Raw genomic sequence first — 19652 nt, 5'->3', positions numbered from 1 at the left:
CCTCTCTCTATACAGAGCTCATGCAGACCAGCTCCATTGGTCCTGAGGTGAAACCAGCCACACCATTGGTGCACAGTGCATGATGCACAGTGGTAGAACTTAAACTTAAACATGAACAACAAGAGAGAAAAAGAACCTTATTTAGATTCTTTCTCAGCACTTTCTCAGGCCTCTGCCTGGTTAGAAATTTCCTCTTTTCTCTTTGACTGAATGTGAGACCTCCAGTGACAAGCACAGGTGGCACAGCTGCCGTGCCCCGTGCCAGGAGCTCAGGGCTGTGCCCCTGCTCCCCCTGAGCAGAGAGTGGCTTCAGCTGCACGGGAGAAGAGGCACGAGGAAGGACACCAGGCTGTGTGTGGGCACACAGAGTGCCCTGACTGATCTTTGCCCGTGCAAACCGAGTTTGCCAGGGCACACCCAGGGCAGAGGGGCAGCAGTAGGGCATGAATGCTGTGGGAGGGTGCTGCTGGCTCCAGTGGGGGTTTGTGGGCACACAGGTGCTGGTAAAGCCTGCTGAGATGGAGATGCCTCCTCTGGGCAGGCCAAGAGCAAGATTAGTGTCAAGCTCAGCCCAATGTCAGCTGCACCATATCATTTATTTCCACTCCTTACTGGTAACATCTCTATTCCCTGCTTTTTCCTCATAACTTTTCAAAATATTGATCTGTTTTACATTTGTCTTGCCCAGTTTTACACCTGGTAGTTAGAGTCATTCTCCTGCAGGATGCAGAGGAAACTGGATTTTTTCTCTCCCCATGGTGACCTGACGTGGCCAGAGCCGTGTGCGGGTGCTGGGGGAGGCCCGAGGGCAGTGCCAGAGACATTTCTGTCTGTGCCCATGCCCAGCTCCCCGTGCAGGGCAGCCAGGGCTCAGCCGTGCCCTCTCCTGCAGGCTTTGACACCTATTTCACCTCTCGCACCCTGGAGAACAACAGGAGGAACGTGTGGTTTGCAGAGTACTGGGAGGAGAACTTCAACTGCAAGCTGACCATCACTGGCTCCAAGAAGGAGGACACGGACAGGAAATGCACAGGTAATTAATTCATCCCCCCCTCCTCCTTCCTCTTCTCCTTCCCCTCCTCTGCTGGGCAACATGGGCCAGGAATGCTTTTATTTCAGTGAAGGGTGGCTGCAGTGTTGGTTTGTTTTAGATGGAGGATGGAACAATTTAGGAAGGAATTCTTCCCCTGGCAGGGTGGGCAGCCCTGGCACAGGTGCCCAGAGCAGCTGGAGCTGCCCCTGGATCCTGGCAGTGCCCAAGGCCAGGCTGGACACTGGGGCTGGAGCTCCTGGGGCAGTGGGAGGTGTCCTAGGTGTCACTTTGATGATCTGCAAGGTCCCCCCAACCCAACCCATCCTGGGATTCCATGATCAGAGCACCCTGGAGAGGCATTGGGCAGAATCTGCCTCTGTGACACAGCAGCCACAGCCAGGGCTGTGTGTGGTGGCCACCCCAGCCTTCCCCCAGCCCCTCCAGATTTCCCAGCAGCAGCTGAAATGTGTCATGTTGGATGATTGCCTTGAGCTGTGATGGGGGGAAATCAGTTCTTGGGAAGATTTGTTCTGCTTTGACTGAAAACTGATGAAAACTGGTCCAGAGGAGTGGAGAGGGAGCAGCTCAGTACTGCTGGACACACATCCTGCCCAGAGGAGTGTGCAGGGAGCAGCTCAGCACTGCTGGACACACATCCTACCCAGAGGAGTGGGGAGGGAGGTTGGGTTGGAGTGTTATCCGATGCTTTGTCTGCTATACAGGAGAAATTTTAAAGCTCCTCTGCCTTCCCCAAGAAATCCCATGGGGACTGCTGGGTGGTGCTGAGATCAACTTTTGTCTCTAATATTAGAGAGCTGGTGGCTGACACTGGGCCAGGGGGTTCTGTGTCTGCAGAGCTGTCACAGGTCCTGGAGGGCTTTGTCGGGTGACAGGGCAGGGATTTCACTGCACAGAGGCCTCCTGCCACCCCCTGCTCCTCCAGGTGACAGTATTTGCCCTGGCAGGCTGGTGGAGGCTCTGAGCCGTGGTTCTCAGCTCCTTGCAGGTGCAGAGCTGATGTGCAGAAGCCCTCGGAGCCCTCGGGGCTCTGTCTGTCCCTGTTTGCGTGGGGACAGGGTCCTGCTGCTGGGGCTGACTGAACAGGGGCTGTTTCCCTGCCCAATTCCACCTGGTGCAAATAAGAGCTGCCCGTTCCATACCGTGAGTGCTCTGCAATCTGCAAATTAAATCTCTTGTTAATGATGACTATCACCAGGTTCTCAGCAGCACTATTGTGTGAGACCCTTTGAAAATGTGTTTAATTCCTCAGGAGCTGAAGCAGTCTCTGAACTCATCTCGCGTGAGCACCGGCGCAGGGGATTTTGGTGTCTGTCTGTGTGAATGATATGCCATAAGAATTGTCCTAGAGGTCCTGTTTATTCCTGCCAAGGCATGCCCTGTGGTGTGTGGTGGTGGCCGTGGGTGCAGAGGGACCGGCCGCAGGAGGGGCAGTGGGAAGGGGCAGCTCCTGCCCTGGCGTTAACGCTGCCCGCGTGGGGACGAGGGAGGCAGCCCGGCACTCCTCAAAGCTGATCTCCCTGCTGCTGGAACGAGTGCCCTTCTCCATTCTTCCTCTCTGTTCCCAGCACTCTGCTCTGGCAGCTTCCTTCCCTGCTTTGCTGCAGCGCTGCTCTCCTGCGAGGAACCAGGATGATGAGCACTCGAGCCTCGAGTGGGAAGGGAGGGTTAAACTGTTTGTCACCACCTTCAAACAGATCCTTTGGAAGCAAAAAAAGCTCGTGTCAATAAACTGCTTTTGTGTTCCATCCTTCTCCTGACATCCCAAGGTGCTCGTTGCAAACCCGCGGGACAGAAGTGTGTTCTCCTGAAATCACGTTGTGTTCAAGTGTGCCAGGTGTCAGCTGCCTCACTGCTGAGGCAAATCATGGTGCTGGGTGGCTCCTGCAGATCTCCACGGTAAAAAAAAAAAGCAGAAAAGCACTTTCTTCTCAAAGAGGAGCAGAAATGGTGCAGCTCTCAAAGAGGAGCAGAAATGGTGCAGTTCTCAAAGAGGAGCAGAAATGGTGCAGTTCTCAAAGAGGAGCAGAAATGGTGCAGATCAAAGAGGAGCAGAAATGGTGCAGTTCTCAAAGAGGAAAAGAAATGGTGCAGTTCTCAAAGAGGAGCAGAAATGGTGCAGTTCTCAAAGAGAAGCAGGAATGGTGCAGTTCTCAAAGAGAAGCAGGAATGGTGCAATTCAAAGAGGAGCAGAAATGGTGTGGATGGGGTTTGCTTTTCCTTTCCATGGTTTTGTTCTGACAGCACAGAGGGGCTCCTGGTTTCTTGCTGCACCCATTTTTTGGGTTGGTTCTCCAGCCTTCCCTCCGTGGGACCCCCAGGATGTCCTGCCAGGTCTGTGCTGGGGGGTCTCTCCTGCCCCTTCCCCAGAGGCACCCACAGCACTGCTCCTGCTGCTTTCTGCTGGAGGAGCTTGGTGCCTTTTGGGAGCTTCCTTCTCCTGCAGAGTAATTAATAATTGAATTTCTGTGCTATCATTCTTGGGAAGCTGTTCCTGGAGCCTGTGGTAAAACGTTCTGCCTGACTTCTTCAGCTCAGCCTCAGAGGGGGAAATGTTCCCCACAATAATGCTGGAGTTGGAATTAAAACTGTGCTCGTCACTTTTGGTTTATTCCTGCCTGGAAATGGACTTTGGGCCTGATTTGCTGCTCACTGCAACAGCAGGAGGGCGACACAAACTGGAGGGAACACTGTTCAGACAGGCCTATTTATTTGGTTATTTACTGGTCTTTTTGAAGTCCACAGAATATTTGGTCCATAACATTTTGTAATCGTAACATTTGCTCTGCAGGTTCTTTGCTGCTTCAGATTTGGGTTCAACTTCTAATTGCAGTAGAATCTCTTTAGGAGGTAGCTCAGCCTCTTTTGGTGAAGGACAGCTCCCAGCTGTGTAAATTCAGACATGTTTGGGGGGAGCAGCTACATTTGTCTCCACATCTGGATTTACTGTTCACAGTTGTTGATCCTGATAAGTTCTGTAATCTTGATGTTTAATACCCAGCTAAGTGGCTGTTCCAGCACAGGGAAGCATCCTTGTTCTTGGAAATTCTATTAAGATTTAAAAATCTGTACAATTTTTGTGTTTGGACACTGTTACATTGCTCTGGGGTTTTTCCAGGTGCATTTTGCTTGGGTTCCTCTCCCAGATCTCTTCACTGCTGCAGGTTTTCCCCCTGCTGTGCGTGTGCCCAGCTGTGCTTCTGGAACTTGCTGTGGCTTATCAGTGTTTGTGTGCAGCATTTCAATGCCAATCCCCTCCCCTGGCATCCATTCCTGCTGCATTGCTCATTTGGTTACAGAGCTGAAACCACTTAAAAGCATTTTCCTTGTCAGGGCTTGAAATCCTGATAAGTTCTGTAATCAATGAGAGGGAGTGAATAATGAAAAGGATCCTGCCTGGAACTTCACCAGCTGGGAAGTCACTTTTTGTGACTCTTTGCAGGATTTCAGGGCTTCCAGAGGAGCTGAGATTTGAAACTGGGGGGGGTTGGTAGAGGGTGTTTCAACCATCATGGAACCATGGAATGGTTTGGGTGGGAAGGGACCCTAAATCCCATCAGTGCCACCCTGCCATGGCAGGGACACCTCCCACTGTCCCAGCTGCTGCAGCCCCAGTGTCCAGCCTGGCCCTGGGCACTGCCAGGAGTTAATGGACAGTTCCAGGGGAAGGAATAAATCAGATTCCTGATTCTCAGCCTGCAGTGCCTGTTCCAGGCTCCGAAAACCCTGCTTGGTTTGCTGCCTAATTGCAGAGCCCCCTGAGCTGTTCAGGTGAGCAGAAGGGCACAGGGGCCACCTGTGGCCGTGGCCACCACGCCGCACCTCCTTCTGCAGCCCGGGAGGGAGTCAGGCTGGAGCCGAACCTTCGGTGTTCAGGCTCAGCTCTTCCATCACTCCCTCCTCTCCTGCTGCGGCATTTCGGAGGCACTGATGGCATTCGGCAGGACCTCTGCAGGCCGGGGAGCAGGGGTGGCAGTGACGGGAGCATCCCGAGTGCCGCTAATTGCCCGCTAATTGCCCGTTAATTGCCCGTTAATTTTCAGTTAGGGCCCGGGACTTGCAGCAGAGCAAACCGGCAGGCTTTAAATTCAGCTGTGCCCCCTGTAAATGCTCCCTGCTGCGGAGCCGGCTCCGGGAGCATCCCGAGCCCGGGGCCGGCTCCGGGAGCATCCCGAGCCCGCGGCCGGCTCCGGGAGCATCCCGAGCTCGGGGCCGGCTCCGGGAGCATCCCGGGCTCGGGACCGGCTCCGGGAGCATCCCGAGCTCGGGGCCGGCTCCGGGAGCATCCCGGGCTCGGGGCCGGCTCCCGGAGCATCCCGAACTCGGGGCCGGCTCCGAGCCGCTCCCTGCGGAATCGGGGCTCGTGTCGGGGAGCGGGGCAGGGTTTGTTTCTCTGGGTCGCTGCGGGTCGGTGATTCGGGCACAGGGACGGAGGCTCGGCCGTGTTGGAGTCAATAACCCGCAGCCCAGCGGGTTTTACGCTCCGAGCGCGGCGCGGCTCCCGGGGCCAGCGCTGCGCCGTGTCCCTGAGTGTCGCCGTGTCCCCGCAGGGCAGGAGCGCATCGGGAAGGACTCGCACTACGAGCAGGAGGGGAAGGTGCAGTTCGTGATCGATGCCGTGTACGCCATGGCCCACGCCCTGCACCACATGAACCGCGACCTGTGCGCCGAGAGCGCCGGGCTGTGCCCCGAGATGGAGCGCGCCGGCGGCAAGAGGCTGCTCAAGTACATCCGCAGCGTCAACTTCAACGGTGAGACACGGCCGGCCACGCTGTGCCCTGCTGGCACCCCTGTCACCCACCTACTGACATTCCCCCGTCACCTGCTGATACCCCTGTCACCTGCTGACATCCCTTGGTCACCTACTGACATCCCCCTGTCACCTACTGATGCCCCTCATCCCCTATTGACCATCCCTCAGCCACCTACTGACATCCCTTGGTCACCTACTAACCCCCCTGTCCCCTGCTGCCCCCCCGTCCCCTGCTTGCCCCATGGAGCTGGGGCTGGGCAGGGGCTGCTCTGTTGCTCTGGGAGCAGATCCCTGCACACGGTGCTGATGTGTGTCCCCTCCCGAGCAGGGCAGTGGGGCTGTGTGTGACAGGAGCAGTGTGGCCCTGTCCCCCTGCTGCTCTCAGTGTCCCCAGAGCTGGGCATGCTGCTGCTGGGAGCAGCTCTGCTCAGCCCCGTGCAGCTGGGACCACCCTGGGCTGGGCTGGGACCACCCTGGGCTGAGCTGAGATCACCCTGAGCAGACCCTGCTGGCCCTGCCCTGAGCTGAGATCACCCTGAGCAGACCCTGCTGGCCCTGCCCTGAGCTGAGATCACCCTGAGCAGACCCTGCTGGCCCTGCCCTGAGCTGAGATCACCCTGAGCAGACCCTGCTGGCCCTGCCCTGGCTCTGGCCCTCCTTGCAGAGGTGCTGCCAGCAGTGCAGCCAGGGCTGCAGCGAGGCTGTGATGGAGAGAGGCTGGGTCTGAGCGAGGAGCTCAGCGTGCATTTTGTGATCATGTCCTGGAGGACAAAAGGCCCAAGATATGGGAGAGTTTAAACCTCAAGTGCTCAGGCAATGAAATTCTGGAAGTTTGGAAGTGCAGCTGTGTTTTGGCAGTGAAAGGCTGAGGATGCTGTTCATGGGAGCCCCTCAGGTGCCCAAACTGGCAGGAACGTGCCCTGAGTACCAAACACCCTGGCTGGTGACACCTGTGTCACTCCTGTCCTCTCCATAATTCATTTCTCATCTTGCAGTGATTAAGAGATCGAAACCCTGCAAATTCAGTCGGGCTCTGTCTGGGTTTGAGGGCTTCCTGCAGGTGGCAAGTGCCCTGTGCCTGTGTGGGGAGAAGGCAGCTCCTTTGTTGGGGACTGAATTAAATTGTCACAGCTCTGCATGAGCAAGAAGCTGCAGCCTGGAGACTGGCAGAGGTTCTGAACTGCTTACTGGGCTCAGCAAAATCTGGGAAATCTTAACAGAAAGAAGATAAATCCTAAATGATCAAAAACCAGTAGAATAACAACATGTTTTAATGACTGGAAGATCAAGGGTTATTTCTGAAACGCCTGTTTCCTCTCTGTGATGAGGTTTGCATACATCACTTTGTATTAATTCCATTATTTCATGAAAGGAGCCGGAGCCGGGGCTGGAGCGCTGCAGTGATGCAAAGCAGGACTGACAGAGCCTGCAGCCAGGTGGCACAGAAAGGGCTCCAGAGCCTCACCCAGAGGTTAAGGAGGCTGGCCCTGCTGAGCAGAGCTTGGCTGGAGCCCAATTACTGCAGCTCCAAAGGCAGGAGAGGGACACTTCTGCCCGAGGTCACAGCGCTGCCCTCTCCCAGCTGCTCCCTGCATCTCCCCCAGCCTGGCTGTGTCACTGGCACAGAGCTCTGCAGCAGGCTGGCTGCTCCTGCCCTGCACAGCCGTGCCCCGGGCCCTGGCACCCTGTCCTCTGGTCCAGAGGAGGCACCGAGGCTGGAGAGGGAACACAAACCTGTGAGGAATGTTTGAAGGAGCTGGGGCTGTTCAGCCTGGAGAAGAGGAGGCCCAGAGGTGCCCTCATTGCTCTCCACAACTCCTGAAAGGAGGTTGCAGACAGGTGGGGTCGGTCTCTGCCCCCGGGCAGCACTGACAGAACAAGAGGACACAGCCTCAGCTACGGCAGGGAAGGTACAGGTTGGATATTAGGAAAAAAAATTTCACAGAAATAATAATAAAATACTGGAATTGTCTTCCCAGGGAGGTGGTGGAATCACCACCTCTGGATGTGTTTAAAAAAGACTGGACATGGCACTTGGTGCTATGGTCTGTTGAGGTGTGAGGGCATGGGTTGGACTTGATCTCAGACCTCATCATTCTGTGACTCTGTGACTGTGATTCACTGACTCAGTGATTCTGTGATTCACTGATTCTGTGATCCTGTGATTCCGTGATTGCATGATTCAGTGATCCTGTAGTTCTGTCATTCTGTGACTCTGTGATTTGGGAATTCTGTGATCCTGTAATTCTGTGATTCTGTGATTCACTGATTCAGTGATTCAGGAATTCTGTGGTTCTGTAATTCCGTGGTTCTGTCTCTGCAGTGCCCAGCCCAGGGTGCTGTGCAGCCCTGCTGGAGCCACGGGTGTCCCAGGCCACTTCAGTGCCTTTTCTGGGGTTGGGTGCTGTTCCCTGGAGGGCTGTGCTGTGTTCTGGCTGTGTCCCCTGAGGGTCTGTCCCAGCACTGCCTTTGGGGTGTCCATCCTCCACCTGCCTCCTGGCAGCAGCGCTGCACCTTCCCGTGTGTGTCTCTTGAATTTTGGGAGCCCCAGCCGAGCTCCTGCCGTTCCTGTCCTGTTCTTGTCAGCCCTGACAAAGCTGAGCCTAGCTCACCCCAAGCAGCCCTAAGAGTCGTGCTCAGCCAAATCCCATTTAGCACTTTGCTGCCTTTCCTGAGGAGCCAGGGAATTACAGCCATTGCTTCTGATTGACTCTAAGTGTTTCTACTCAAATGTATTCCGGCTGCATGAATCCGTAATGACAATTAAATATCTGCCTGGCGCTCACTAGGAACCAGCCAGGAGAGATTTCAGTGGGAGATTTCCTGTACCAGCCTTTGAACTGAATTTGTATCTGATCTCAGAGGATTGTAGGAGAGACAGGAAACAATTTACCAGGGCTGGAATGGAGACTATGCTAATTCACTCCTTCAAATCTTTTTGTCACTCCCTGGAATTCAATGAAGAATGGGAATCATGGAGAAAACGATAATCTTAAAGTTCAGTGCTACAACAGGAGAGATTTTTTCATTGCTTTAGGGGAAAAAAGTTAGACAGGAGGAGGAAGCTTTGAATATAGATATGCTGGAGGATTGTCATAATCTTCAATCTTGACACAATATTACTCTGCCCTACCGAAACCTATTTCAATATGTCTGGAAAGAAATGTCACTGGGAAGGTCGCTGCTGGAGCTCTGAGGAAACGAGGCAGTGCTTTGGGCTCTGCTCTGGGAGGGTTCCTGGCCAGCCGTGGAGATGTACATGCAGGGTCCTGCTGGGAGCCCACCTGAGCTCAGGTGTTGGGGCAGCTCCTGGGAACCCACCTGAGCTCAGGAGTCGGGGCAGCTCCGGCTGTGCCAGCACACAGGGCACCAGCCCGTGTTTGTCACGGTCAATAAATCAGTTCAGGGTCCTACTCTGGGTCTGCCACAACACTCCCGTGGCAGTGCCACAGAGCCCAGATCAGGCAGTGCTCAGGGAGAGCTTTTCCCAAATCAGGGAGTGCTCAGTGAGAGCTTTTCCTGGAGAAGGGAGTGCACAGGGAGAGCTCTTCCCAGATCAGGGAGTGCTTTTCCCAAATCAGGGACTGCACAAGTCATGCTCTTCCCAAATCAGGGAGTGCCCAAGGAGTGCTTTTCCCAAATCAGGGAGTGCACAGGAAATGCTCTTCCCAAATCAGGGAGTGCACAAGGAGTGCTATTCCCAAATCAGGGAGTGCACAGGAAATGCTCTTCCCAAATCAGGGAGTGCACAAGGAGTGCTATTCCCAAATCAGGGGGTGCACAGGGAGTGCTTTTCCGGGATCAGGGGGTGCACAGGGAGAGCTCTTCCCAAAGGTTGCTCTGGCCTCTCATGCCCACGATGCCGGGAATGGAAGATGTTGAGGAGGAGGAGGAGGAGGCTATTTCTGGATGCCAGTCGAGGCTGGCATCCCAGGAGCAGATGTTCATTTTCTTGGGGGAGGCAGCCTGTAGAGGCTGCATGCCCAGGAGTGGTTTTGCTGCAGGGCAGAGGGAAAAGCCTTCTGACATTTCTGGTCATGGGCAGGGCAGGGTGAGGGGAGGCTCAACTGGGCAGGCTGGGTTTGTTCCAGGCAGCGGGCAGGGCAGGGCTGGGTGCGTGGGGCAGGGCTGGGTGTGGGGCAGGGCTGGGTGCGTGGGGCAGGGCTGGGTGCGTGGGGCAGGGCTGGGTGCGTGGGGCAGGGATGGGTGTGGGGCAGGGCTGGGTGCGTGGGGCAGGGCTGGGTGCGTGGGGCAGGGATGGGTGTGGGGCAGGGCTGGGTGCGTGGGGCAGGGCTGGGTGCGTGGGGCAGGGATGGGTGCGTGGGGCAGGGATGGGTGTGGGGCAGGGCTGGGTGCGTGGGGCAGGGCTGGGTGCGTGGGGCAGGGCTGGGTGCGTGGGACAGGGATGGGTGTGGAACAGGGCTGGGTGCGTGGGGCAGGCCTGGGTGTGGGGCAGGCCTGGGTGTGGGGCAGGGCTGGGTGATGGCAGCATCCCAAGTGCCCGCCCTGTTGGCTGCAGCCTGGACAGCCTTGGTCTGGAACGCGTTTCCAGTGTGAAAGCTCCCACGAAAGCCTGGCGATGAAAGTCTGGCTGAAGGTGTGGTGCTGGCTGGTTGGATTTTCCTCCTTTCCTTCCCCAGGCAGTGCTGGCACTCCAGTGATGTTCAACAAGAACGGCGATGCCCCGGGGCGCTACGACATCTTCCAGTACCACAGCAGCAACACCAGCACGCCCGGCTACCGCCTGGTGGGCCAGTGGACAGACGACCTCCAGCTCAACGTGAGTCCCCTGCTCCCGTGGGCTCTGGGTGGGAATTGCTGCTCCTCACAGCTCCACAGATGGTTTGTCTCCCCTCGTCTGCCCTGAGCCTTCCCCGGTGCCCAGAGAGCCAAAGCTCCTCAGCCCAGCAGGGATGTGAGGTGCCCATGCCAGTTTTATCACTGCTGCGTCTGCAGCCCCAGCCACCAGCTCGAGAGGTGAAGCTGTGGTTTGTTGTCCTCTGAAACCGCCGGGCTTTCGCTCGCGGATGCTTTTCGGTTTTCTTGTCTTTGGAAAGCTGCAGTGAGATGTTTGTGCAGTGAGTCACTTCTCCAGGGGTGCTTTTGATGGTGCCGAAAGGAAAGCAGGCCCTGGGGAGCAGGTGCTCAAACACGCTTTGATGTTTCCCAGGAAGAAAAGCAGGAGTGGTGGTGGGAGGCTGAGGCTGCCAGTGCCTGGCTGGGTGCAGGGTCCTGCTTGGCTTGTGCCCTTTGCTGCTGGAGAAGTGTGCCAGGCTCTGTGCCTGGCTCCCTGTGCAGCGCTGCTGGCACCCTTCTAAAGGCCCTTTTCGGGTCGCCTGGGCTCCTCAGCCACGGGGCGAGGCAGAGCGAGGCGTTCCTGAGGGGAAATCTGCTTGTGGAGGCAGGGTCGCCTCCCCCAGCCAGCCTGCCCACCCCAGGGGCACCGGGAATTCTGGGGGTGCCGTGGCTCCTCCTGTGGCTCCTCCTGTGCCTCTGCTGCCACATCTCCTCTGGAAGGGGCAGGACAGGCTGGGTGACACGGCCCAGCCCTGACACCCCTCCAGAGGTGGCCAGGACACACTGCGGGGAGCCAGGGGCTGGCAGGGGGGGTGACCCCACAGTGACCCAGGAGGTGACACAGAGGTGACTCAGGGGATAACCCAAGCGGATGATCCAGTGGTGACCCAGGGGTGACCCCACAGTGACCCAGGGGGTGACCCAAGGGGTGACATAGGGGCGACCCAGGGGATGACCCAAAGGGGTGACACCGGGTGACCCAAGGTGACCCCACAGTGACCCAGGCTGACCCAGGGTGACCCCAGGCTGACCCAGGGGTGCTCCCAGCCCGGGCTCTCCCTGTCCCCAGTGTCACACGCTGTCCTGGGACCTGTGGGGACACCCGGGCTCCCCCAGCCCCAGTGCCTGGGCCAAGCCATGGGCTGCCCTCAGGGGCCACAGCCATCCCCTGGGTGGAACCAAAGGCACAACTCTTTCTATTTTTAATGTTTTCATGGTTTTTGCTAAATCAGGTAAATAATGTGGGGTCACCGGGGGTCCACTCCTGCAGGCTGATCACAAACAATATTTTATTCTCCTTGAAATTTGGCTCGTTTTTATTTTCTGTGTTTGATTTGCTCTTTCAGGGCTTTTCAGCTTCTAATGTTCTATATAAGGAAACCTATATTAACTTGCACTTTTCAGTTCTTTTAGCAAAAAATATTAATATTTTATCAAGCAAATCCTTCTTTATGTAAACTGCACATCCTGGTCCATTAAAATTTAAAGCTAAATTAATGGAGCTCGATTTGTATTCCTGTTGTTGTGCTAAATGTTTCCATAAAAAGACCTCTTTCCTCACCCTCGTAGCCTCCTGGCCACAGGGTCACAGCAGTAGTTGAGATTCTCTCGCTAACTTCCCTTCTAATCACTCAAGTGTCCCAGTTTCTCACACAAATATATATCTAAGATAGTCCCTTTTGTATTATCGGATTATTTCTTGCAATAATAAAGACAATTGTGGAGTCTAGAGAAGTCGAGGATTCCTGGAAATAACCAAAATAAATTCTATTAAGTGCATCCCAGGGAAAACTAGCAGAGGATGCGATTTCTCTTCAGTCATTGTTGTGGCAATGACCCTTCAGGGGATTCTCCCCAGATTTATTTCTCCAACAGCACGAGGGAAGGGCAGGGCAGGGGTGCTGGTGCAGGGGCTGCTTTGGGGCTGGCAGTGCCATGCTGCTGCTCCCCAGAGCTTTGGCACTCTGGGCAGGCTGGGCAGCATCCCCTGGAATGGAAAAGGTTCTCACGGCCACAGGTAAGGGCACTGCAGCTGTGACAGCCACAGGTAAGGGCACTGCAGCTCTCACCCCACAGGTAAGGGCACTGCAGCTCTCACTGCAGCTCTCACCCCACAGGTAAGGGCACTGCAGCTCTCACTGCAGCTCTCACCCCACAGGTAAGGGCACTGCAGCTCTCTTCAGTGCACTGCAGCAGGGATGGAGGAGCAGACACCCCTGCCTTGCTCCTGGCTGTGCCCTGGCACTGCAGGTGGCTCAGGGCTGTGGAGCAGAGCAGGTTTGGGTCAGGGCTGTGGAGCAGAGCAGGTTTGGGTCAGGGCTGTGGGACACAGCAGGTTTGGGTCAGGGAGCAGAGCGGGTTTGGCTCAGGGCTGTGCTCACGGAGCCCTCACAGGGCTGCTGCCCTTTTTCTGATGTCCCCCAGCAATCAGGGACCTGCAGCCCTGCCAGAGTGCCTGGAGGTGAGTGGTATCGATAATTCCTGATAATTATCAGTGTGGTTCCATGGACACAGCTGTTCTTGGACCCAGCTCCCTCATCAAGCCCCGGGGACGTGCCGTGGGCTCCTGCACAATTCCCTGTCCCTGGGCAAGGAGCTGATGCTGCTCCTTGCCTGGGGAGCAGAATGGGAAACAAAACCTTGCTTGGAAGCAGCAAGAGGCTCAGGGTTTGGGGTGGGGTGACTGGGGTCAGTGCTGCCCCCGGAGCAGGGGGAGCCTTTGCTGCAGGACAGGGACAGGGACATGGGATTCAGCTTCCACCCTGCAATCCTTTTTTCCCCAAAAACATTTAATAACTCTGTAATCCTCTGTGCAATTTTCGTGGAACCTGCTCACTTCAACACCTCCTGAATGTTTGGGCTCAGACTAATCAATTTACATGCCATAAACATCTCTGTTAGGGAATTTGGAAACAAATGTTATGAATAGTGAGCTGGTGAAGAGAGTAATTATCTGTCTAACCTGCTGGCGAGAGACCTGGCTGTACCTACTTTTTTTTGATAAAATATTTGAATTGGAGTTGGTTCCAAGCACCTCTTCAGTGATGTTTGTTGCTCAGGGATATTCTGCCAACAGATGGTATTTTTCTAAAATAACGTGTTGAATTTGATTCCTGTTTGTGAAGGTTTTTGTTTTCTTGGGCTCGTTCTGGGTTTTGGGCTCTTCCTCTGGAGCAGGATGTGTTCAGAGCAGATGGAGTTTGTGCTTTGGCGCTGTGGGGACGCTCTGCACCCGCTCCCGTCCCTGCAGGTGCCACTTTGGTGCCTGGGTGACACGTGGGGACAGTCCCACCCACAGCCTGGCTGAGCTCCGGGGCTGTGGGTGCTGCTCAGAGCAGTCCTTGCAGAAGGAGCTGCACATGGCTGAGCAGGGGGGAGCTGGGAGCTCCTGGCACCCCGGGCTCCTGGAGCTGCTCCCGTGCCCTGCTGCGTGTGCAGAAATGGACCTTGGGTTTGTCCCCTCGTTCAGCTCTGCAATCCCTCGTGCCACAAACACCTTTCATTATTTCGACCTGCAGGATGGACTGGCAGCCCAGTGGAAGGGAATTTTTCAGAGCACTGAAGGGCCCTGTGCTGCTGCCTCCCTGCCCCAGGAGGGACTGATCAGAGGGGTTTGGTACATTGGGCTGATGGAAGGGATTGATCAGAAGGGTTTGGTGCTTTTGGCTGATGGATTGTTCAGAGGGGTTTGGTGCTTTTGGCTGCTGGAAGGGATTGAGCAGAGGGGTTTGGTGCTTTTGGCTGATGGATTGATCAGAGGGGTTTGGTACATTGGGCTGATGGAAGGGATTGAGCAGAGGGGTTTGGTGCTTTTGGCTGATGGATTGATCAGAGGGGTTTGGTACATTGGGCTGATGGAAGGGATTGATCAGAGGGGTTTGGTGCTTTTGGTTGATTGATTGATCAGAGGGGTTTGGTGCTTTTGGCTGCTGGAAGGGATTCAGCAGAGGGGTTTGGTGCTTTGGCTGATGGAAGGGATTGATCAGAGGGGTTTGGTGCTTTTGGCTGATGGATTGATCAGAGGGGTTTGGTGCTTTGGCTGATGGAAGGGATTGATAAGAGGAAGGGATTGATCAGAGGGGTTTGGTGCTTTTGGCTGATGGATTGATCAGAGGGGTTTGGTGCTTTTGGCTGATGGATTGATCAGAGGGGTTTGGTGCTTTGGCTGATGGAAGGGATTGATAAGAGGAAGGGATTGATCAGAGGGGTTTGGTGCTTTTGGCTGATGGATTGATCAGAGGGGTTTGGTGCTTTTGGCTGATGGATTGATCAGAGGGGTTTGGTGCTTTTGGCTGCTGGATTGATCAGAGGGGTTTGGTGCTTTTGGCTGCTGGAAGGGGTTGATCAGACAAGGGCACAGCTCAGAACCCCTGGTGGGACCCACCTGGGCCGGGCAGGGCTGCTGGCCACAGGAAGGGGCTGCAGCTCTCACTGCCAGGGCACGCTGCCCTTGCAGGTGTGTGCTGCACCACAGCAGCAGGGCAATGGTTAAATCTTGCCCCAGGCTGGGAACTGAAGAGGTGAAATGGCATTTCCTGTGTGTGACTGACCACTGGCCCAGGCAGTAACAACAGAGAGCAGCACCCGGGCAGGCAGGGAGCTCAGCTCCATCAGCTCTGGCAGGGCACGACACGCTGGGGTCCTGCTGCAGGTCTGGGAATGCCACAGGGAAAAGTGTGGGGATACAAACCCTGAGGGAAAGCAGGCTGAGGGGGTCTGAGATGGATTACAGTGTGCTAAAGACAGGAGGAAACTGGAGTGCAAGGAGCTCATAAAAGCTATCATGGCAAAAAAATGGTTTAGCAGAAGACTTGACTTGAGGTTTTGCTTTGTCTTGTGTTGTTCCCTTCCGTGCCCACGGGCCTGTGGGCAGACACACTCTGAGAATGAGTTATGTAAGAAATGAGAGTTAGAAAATAAATCACCTGCTCTTCCAAAGGGGTGCTGGTTCTGTGCCTACACATCCTCTGTAAAGCCTTTTTGCGAGGCCAGTGTGGTTTTGTCAGCAAATATATTCAAGAGCAAACGCTTTGCTGGGATATTTTATGGCTAATGAACGTGTTTGGTTGCTTTTGGCAGGAGTAACGACGTCAGTTTGTGTGTTATTGAGGGTGCAATATCCTTTATTTCATATCTGAAAGCGGGGAGAGGCTCTTCAGTGCCAGATGTGCTTTGTTGTGTTTGGAGACGCTCACCCAGCTGTGCAGAGCACCAGGGCAGTGCTGCTGGCATGGTTCCTCAGGGGCAAGGTGGGCACAGCCCCCTCAGCAGCATGGGGCATCTCAGTGCCCCCAGGTAACCCAGCAGGGCTCAGGCTCCCAGCCAGACCCCCTGACAGGTCCTTCAGCTGAATTCTGCAATATTTCCATCCCTTTTCCCCTTCGTTCCAGCCCAGCAGGGCCCCTGCAGCTCCTGCCCAGCACATCCCTGTGGCACCTCTGGGGCTCCTCCCCAGGGCTGTGGAGGTGGCAGCACATGGTTCATGTCTGTGTCTGTCCCTGCCCTGGCAGGGCGGCTGGGTGGAGATGTCCTCTGTCTGTCTGTCTGTCTGTGTCTGTCAGTGCTGTGGGCAGGGACCAGGCTGTGCACAGAGGAGAGCCCAAGCACATCAGCAGAATCACGAGTGGCTTTGTGCCTGCGGATCCGAGCCCCCTGTGCCCCTCCGTGCCGAGGTGGGAGTGATTTCTGTCTGGCCCCAGCAGCAGGCTGGGCTTGTGTCTGGGGAGCCCAGGGCACCGAGGCACCTGTGCTGCTCCTCTCTTTGGGCTCTCCTTTCTCACCTCCTCGTGTTTGCTGCCGTGGGAGGAGGTGCTGCTGACTCTCCTAACCCTGGGATGGTGACACCTCAGCAGCTCTGCAGCCTGGCACGTCACCTGCCCAGGTTTCAGTGGCACATCAGGGCTGGCACCGCCAGTGCCGCCAAGAGTCTGGTGGCAATTCACAGCAGCCCAAACTCGCTGCTTTGTCTCCATTTGTGTTGCTCAGATTTGCAATAAACCCCTCTAATACACTGTATGAGCAGCTCTGGGAGCTCCTGAGCTGCTTCTGTAGATCCCAAACATGACCCAGCTGTGTTTTGCAAAATGAAATTTTGGTCCCATCCCAACACCAGCGCCGAGGGTGGTGGAGCAGAAATGATGACAGATGTGTCGTGTTGTGCCTGTTTGCTTTAGGGAGGAGAGAGAAATCCCACCCAGGGTGATGGAAAGCTCTGCTCACATCAGGCCCGTGTGAGCAGCCCTCGGAGTCTCCAGCATTTAAGCAGAGCACAGAGGTTCCTGACAGGTTCATGTATTGAGTGGGTCAGAAATAATCACTATTTAAATGCCCCTGAATGCTGATTTCTGAAGGAAAGGCTGTGACATCAGATGTATAATGTGGAATTTGATGTGTCCCCAGCTAATTTTTCACATGATGGACAATAATGGCCCCAAATAAACTGCTGCACAGGGTCTTTAGTCTGCTCTGAAACAACGTGAGAGGAAGCCTTTCTTTGCTTTGGTTTCCTCTTTTATTTATTTTTTTCTTCCACTGAACTGAAATGCACATTTAGTGCGAGTGCTGCTGGATGATTCCCATGGAGCATCCTCATTTTCTGGGCAATCCCACCTTTCCCTGGCCAGGGCTCCTGGGGCTGCTCCCCAGTGCTAATTCCAGGGAATTTCAGGGATTGCACCCTGGTGTAGCAGGGCCTGTATTTGACTGGCTGGGGAAGGGTTCTACAGGCTTCAGCCTCCCTTGCAAGAGCAGATTTTGGCCTTTTCCTCCCAGAAGTGCAGCTGGCAGGGTGGGACAGGCCGTGGTACCCCTGAGCTGGTGAGTCCCAGCTCCCCAGGGCAGGGTTTTTGCCCAGTGCAGCCCTGAGTGGGGAGAAAATTCCCTGTCCTGGGGGCAGCTGCAGTGCCACCAGCCATCCTTAATTTCCTGTGTAGAGCTGCAGTTCTTTTGGGGCCAACTGGCTGAGCATAACCTGAGCGGGATGATTGGATATTATTAGTATTATTAATATCACCGCAGCAATCTAATTAGGGCCTAAATGAGCCGGGTGCTGAATTTCCCTCGGAATTTTGTATTTCTTTCGTCCTCCTTCCCTGCCCTGTGTTACTCTGCCTTGCACACGAGATGTGCTGAGGCTTTGGGAGGGGAAAACCAGCACCAAATAATGTGACTGGAAGAGGCTGGTCCTTGAGTCAGCTGGGGAATTAGGAGGAGAAATAAATGCCAGGAATGCTCTCCAAATCACTCACACGAGCTGGGCTCCCTCTCCTCGCTGCCCTTTCCAGACTGGGAGCACAAAAAGTTCCCTTGGATTAACTCTGCTTTCAGAAGATAGTTTTGCCCTAACCGATCAATTTAAAGAGACAAGAGCTGTGTGTTATAAATCCACATTAGGAAGCACATGCTCTTTTTTTAATTAAAAAAAATATTATGCAGGGGCTGCAGGATGAATACTGAAGATGCACGGTCCACCCCCTTCCATTAGCAAGAAGACAACACAAAGCTGTAGGCAGATATAAAGGCATTAGAATAATTAATTTTCCATTTTCTTGTGTGTCAACAGAAATGTATAATAATAAGCATTTTTGCAAAAACTGTGGATTAAGCATTTTTGCCTGCATCAATGGCGTGCTGGAAATGTCCTTGCTTTAATGTAGAACAAATGGCCCTTGGATCTCATTAAAGCTGGTGCTCTGAGTGCTCCCAGAACTCTCTGGGGCAGGTGGGGCTGCTGCAAAAGGTGACAAATGCTCAAGGAAAGACAAAGGAAGAGTAGAAATGAAAGGGGAATAACGGAGGTTTGAGAATTGCTTCTTGTGGGGTCACACAGCCAGGGGAGAGGAAAAGCAGCTGCTGGGGCAGGGCTGGGCTGCAGGGCTCAGGTGGGGCAGGAGTGGGGACAGCAGAGAGCTCTGGCAGCTGTGCATGCAGCAGAGAGCTCTGGCAGCTGTGCATGCAGCAGAGAGCTCTGGCAGCTGTGCATGCAGCAGAGGTGCTGCCAGCAGGAGCTGTCCTGCCTCAGGAGGGGTGTGGGGTCCCTGGCAGCTCTGTGGTGCCAGGCTGTGGGTACCACACGGGTATGGTACATCCAGATGTGCAGGGGTGTGGGGGCTGCTCTGCTCCGTGCAGGGTGGGTTTGGCACAGGCCAGAACCGGTGGGGTTTGGCACAGGTCAGAACTGGTGGGGTCAGAACTGTTGGGGTTTGAACTGGTGGAGTCTGGCACAGGTTAGAGCTGGTGGGGTTTGGCACAGGCCAGAACTGTTGGGGTTTGAACTGGTGGGGTTTGGCACAGGTCAGAACTGGTGGGGTTTGGCACAGGTCAGAGCTGGTGGGGTCAGAACTGGTGGGGTTTGAACTGGTGGAGTCTGGCACAGGTCAGAACCAGTGGGGTTTGGTTTTCCTCCAGCCCCGGCAGGCTCAGGGCTGGGCAAGGCTTCCCCACAGTGTCTGCAGGCAGGGAAATGAAAAGCAGCTCCGGTGTGGGGTGAGCACCGTGTCTGGGCCAGCCCTGCATCCTCTCTGCCACTCTGGCTTATCATCACCGTTATCTCTTGAAGGGATTTCAGCTGATGTTTTGCAGGAGACTCTGCTGAGGATGTGTTATTGACATATTCTTAGCTTAAAACCATTATCATGGTAAATCCCTGGATTTAAGAAGTAATTACAAGACATTAATAGCCGAGCCTGAAGAGCTAAGTCATGCAAATATTGCTGTCTGCAAAGTGGAATATACACAAATGTTTGAAGTGCTGAGTTAGGAGCTGCAGTCTGGAGGTGGCAATAAATCCGTGCCCAGTCCTCGCCGCTGGCTCTACGTGGCCGTGTAATTAATGGCACCATCATTAGGGAAGTGCTAGCAGGGAACGTGGCTATTTTCTTCCCCGAGTAGGTTAATTACCATTAATGTAATTATTTTGGTACTGATTTTTATTTTAATCAAACATTGCACGAAACAATTAAGTTCAGAACAAATGGCTTATTATGGAAATGTTTGTGGCGGAGGGAAGCAAAGCAGCAATGTTTGAATTACACACAGATACTGGGTTACTTT

At 54.7% G+C, this 19652-nt stretch overlaps 1 protein-coding gene across 2 annotated transcripts in view; it reads left to right on the top strand.

Annotated features, from left to right (window-relative positions):
* The window catches only part of GRM7 (glutamate metabotropic receptor 7), a 176952-nt gene that overhangs the window by 113993 nt on the left and 43307 nt on the right, over positions 1-19652 (top strand). For both annotated transcript variants that reach the window (XM_077786198.2, XM_085590242.1), the window contains exons 5-7: positions 893-1033; positions 5602-5802; positions 10445-10584. In XM_077786198.2, the coding sequence (XP_077642324.1) occupies positions 893-1033; positions 5602-5802; positions 10445-10584 (482 nt within the window). The remainder of the gene's footprint in view (positions 1-892; positions 1034-5601; positions 5803-10444; positions 10585-19652) is intronic.

Source organism: Lonchura striata, chromosome 12 (assembly GCF_050655825.1).
Source record: "Lonchura striata isolate lonStrDom1 chromosome 12, ASM5065582v1, whole genome shotgun sequence".
Classification (NCBI taxonomy): domain Eukaryota; kingdom Metazoa; phylum Chordata; class Aves; order Passeriformes; family Estrildidae; genus Lonchura; species Lonchura striata.
Note: the sequence above shows the minus strand (reverse complement) of the source record. Positions and strands in the feature narration are given on the sequence as shown.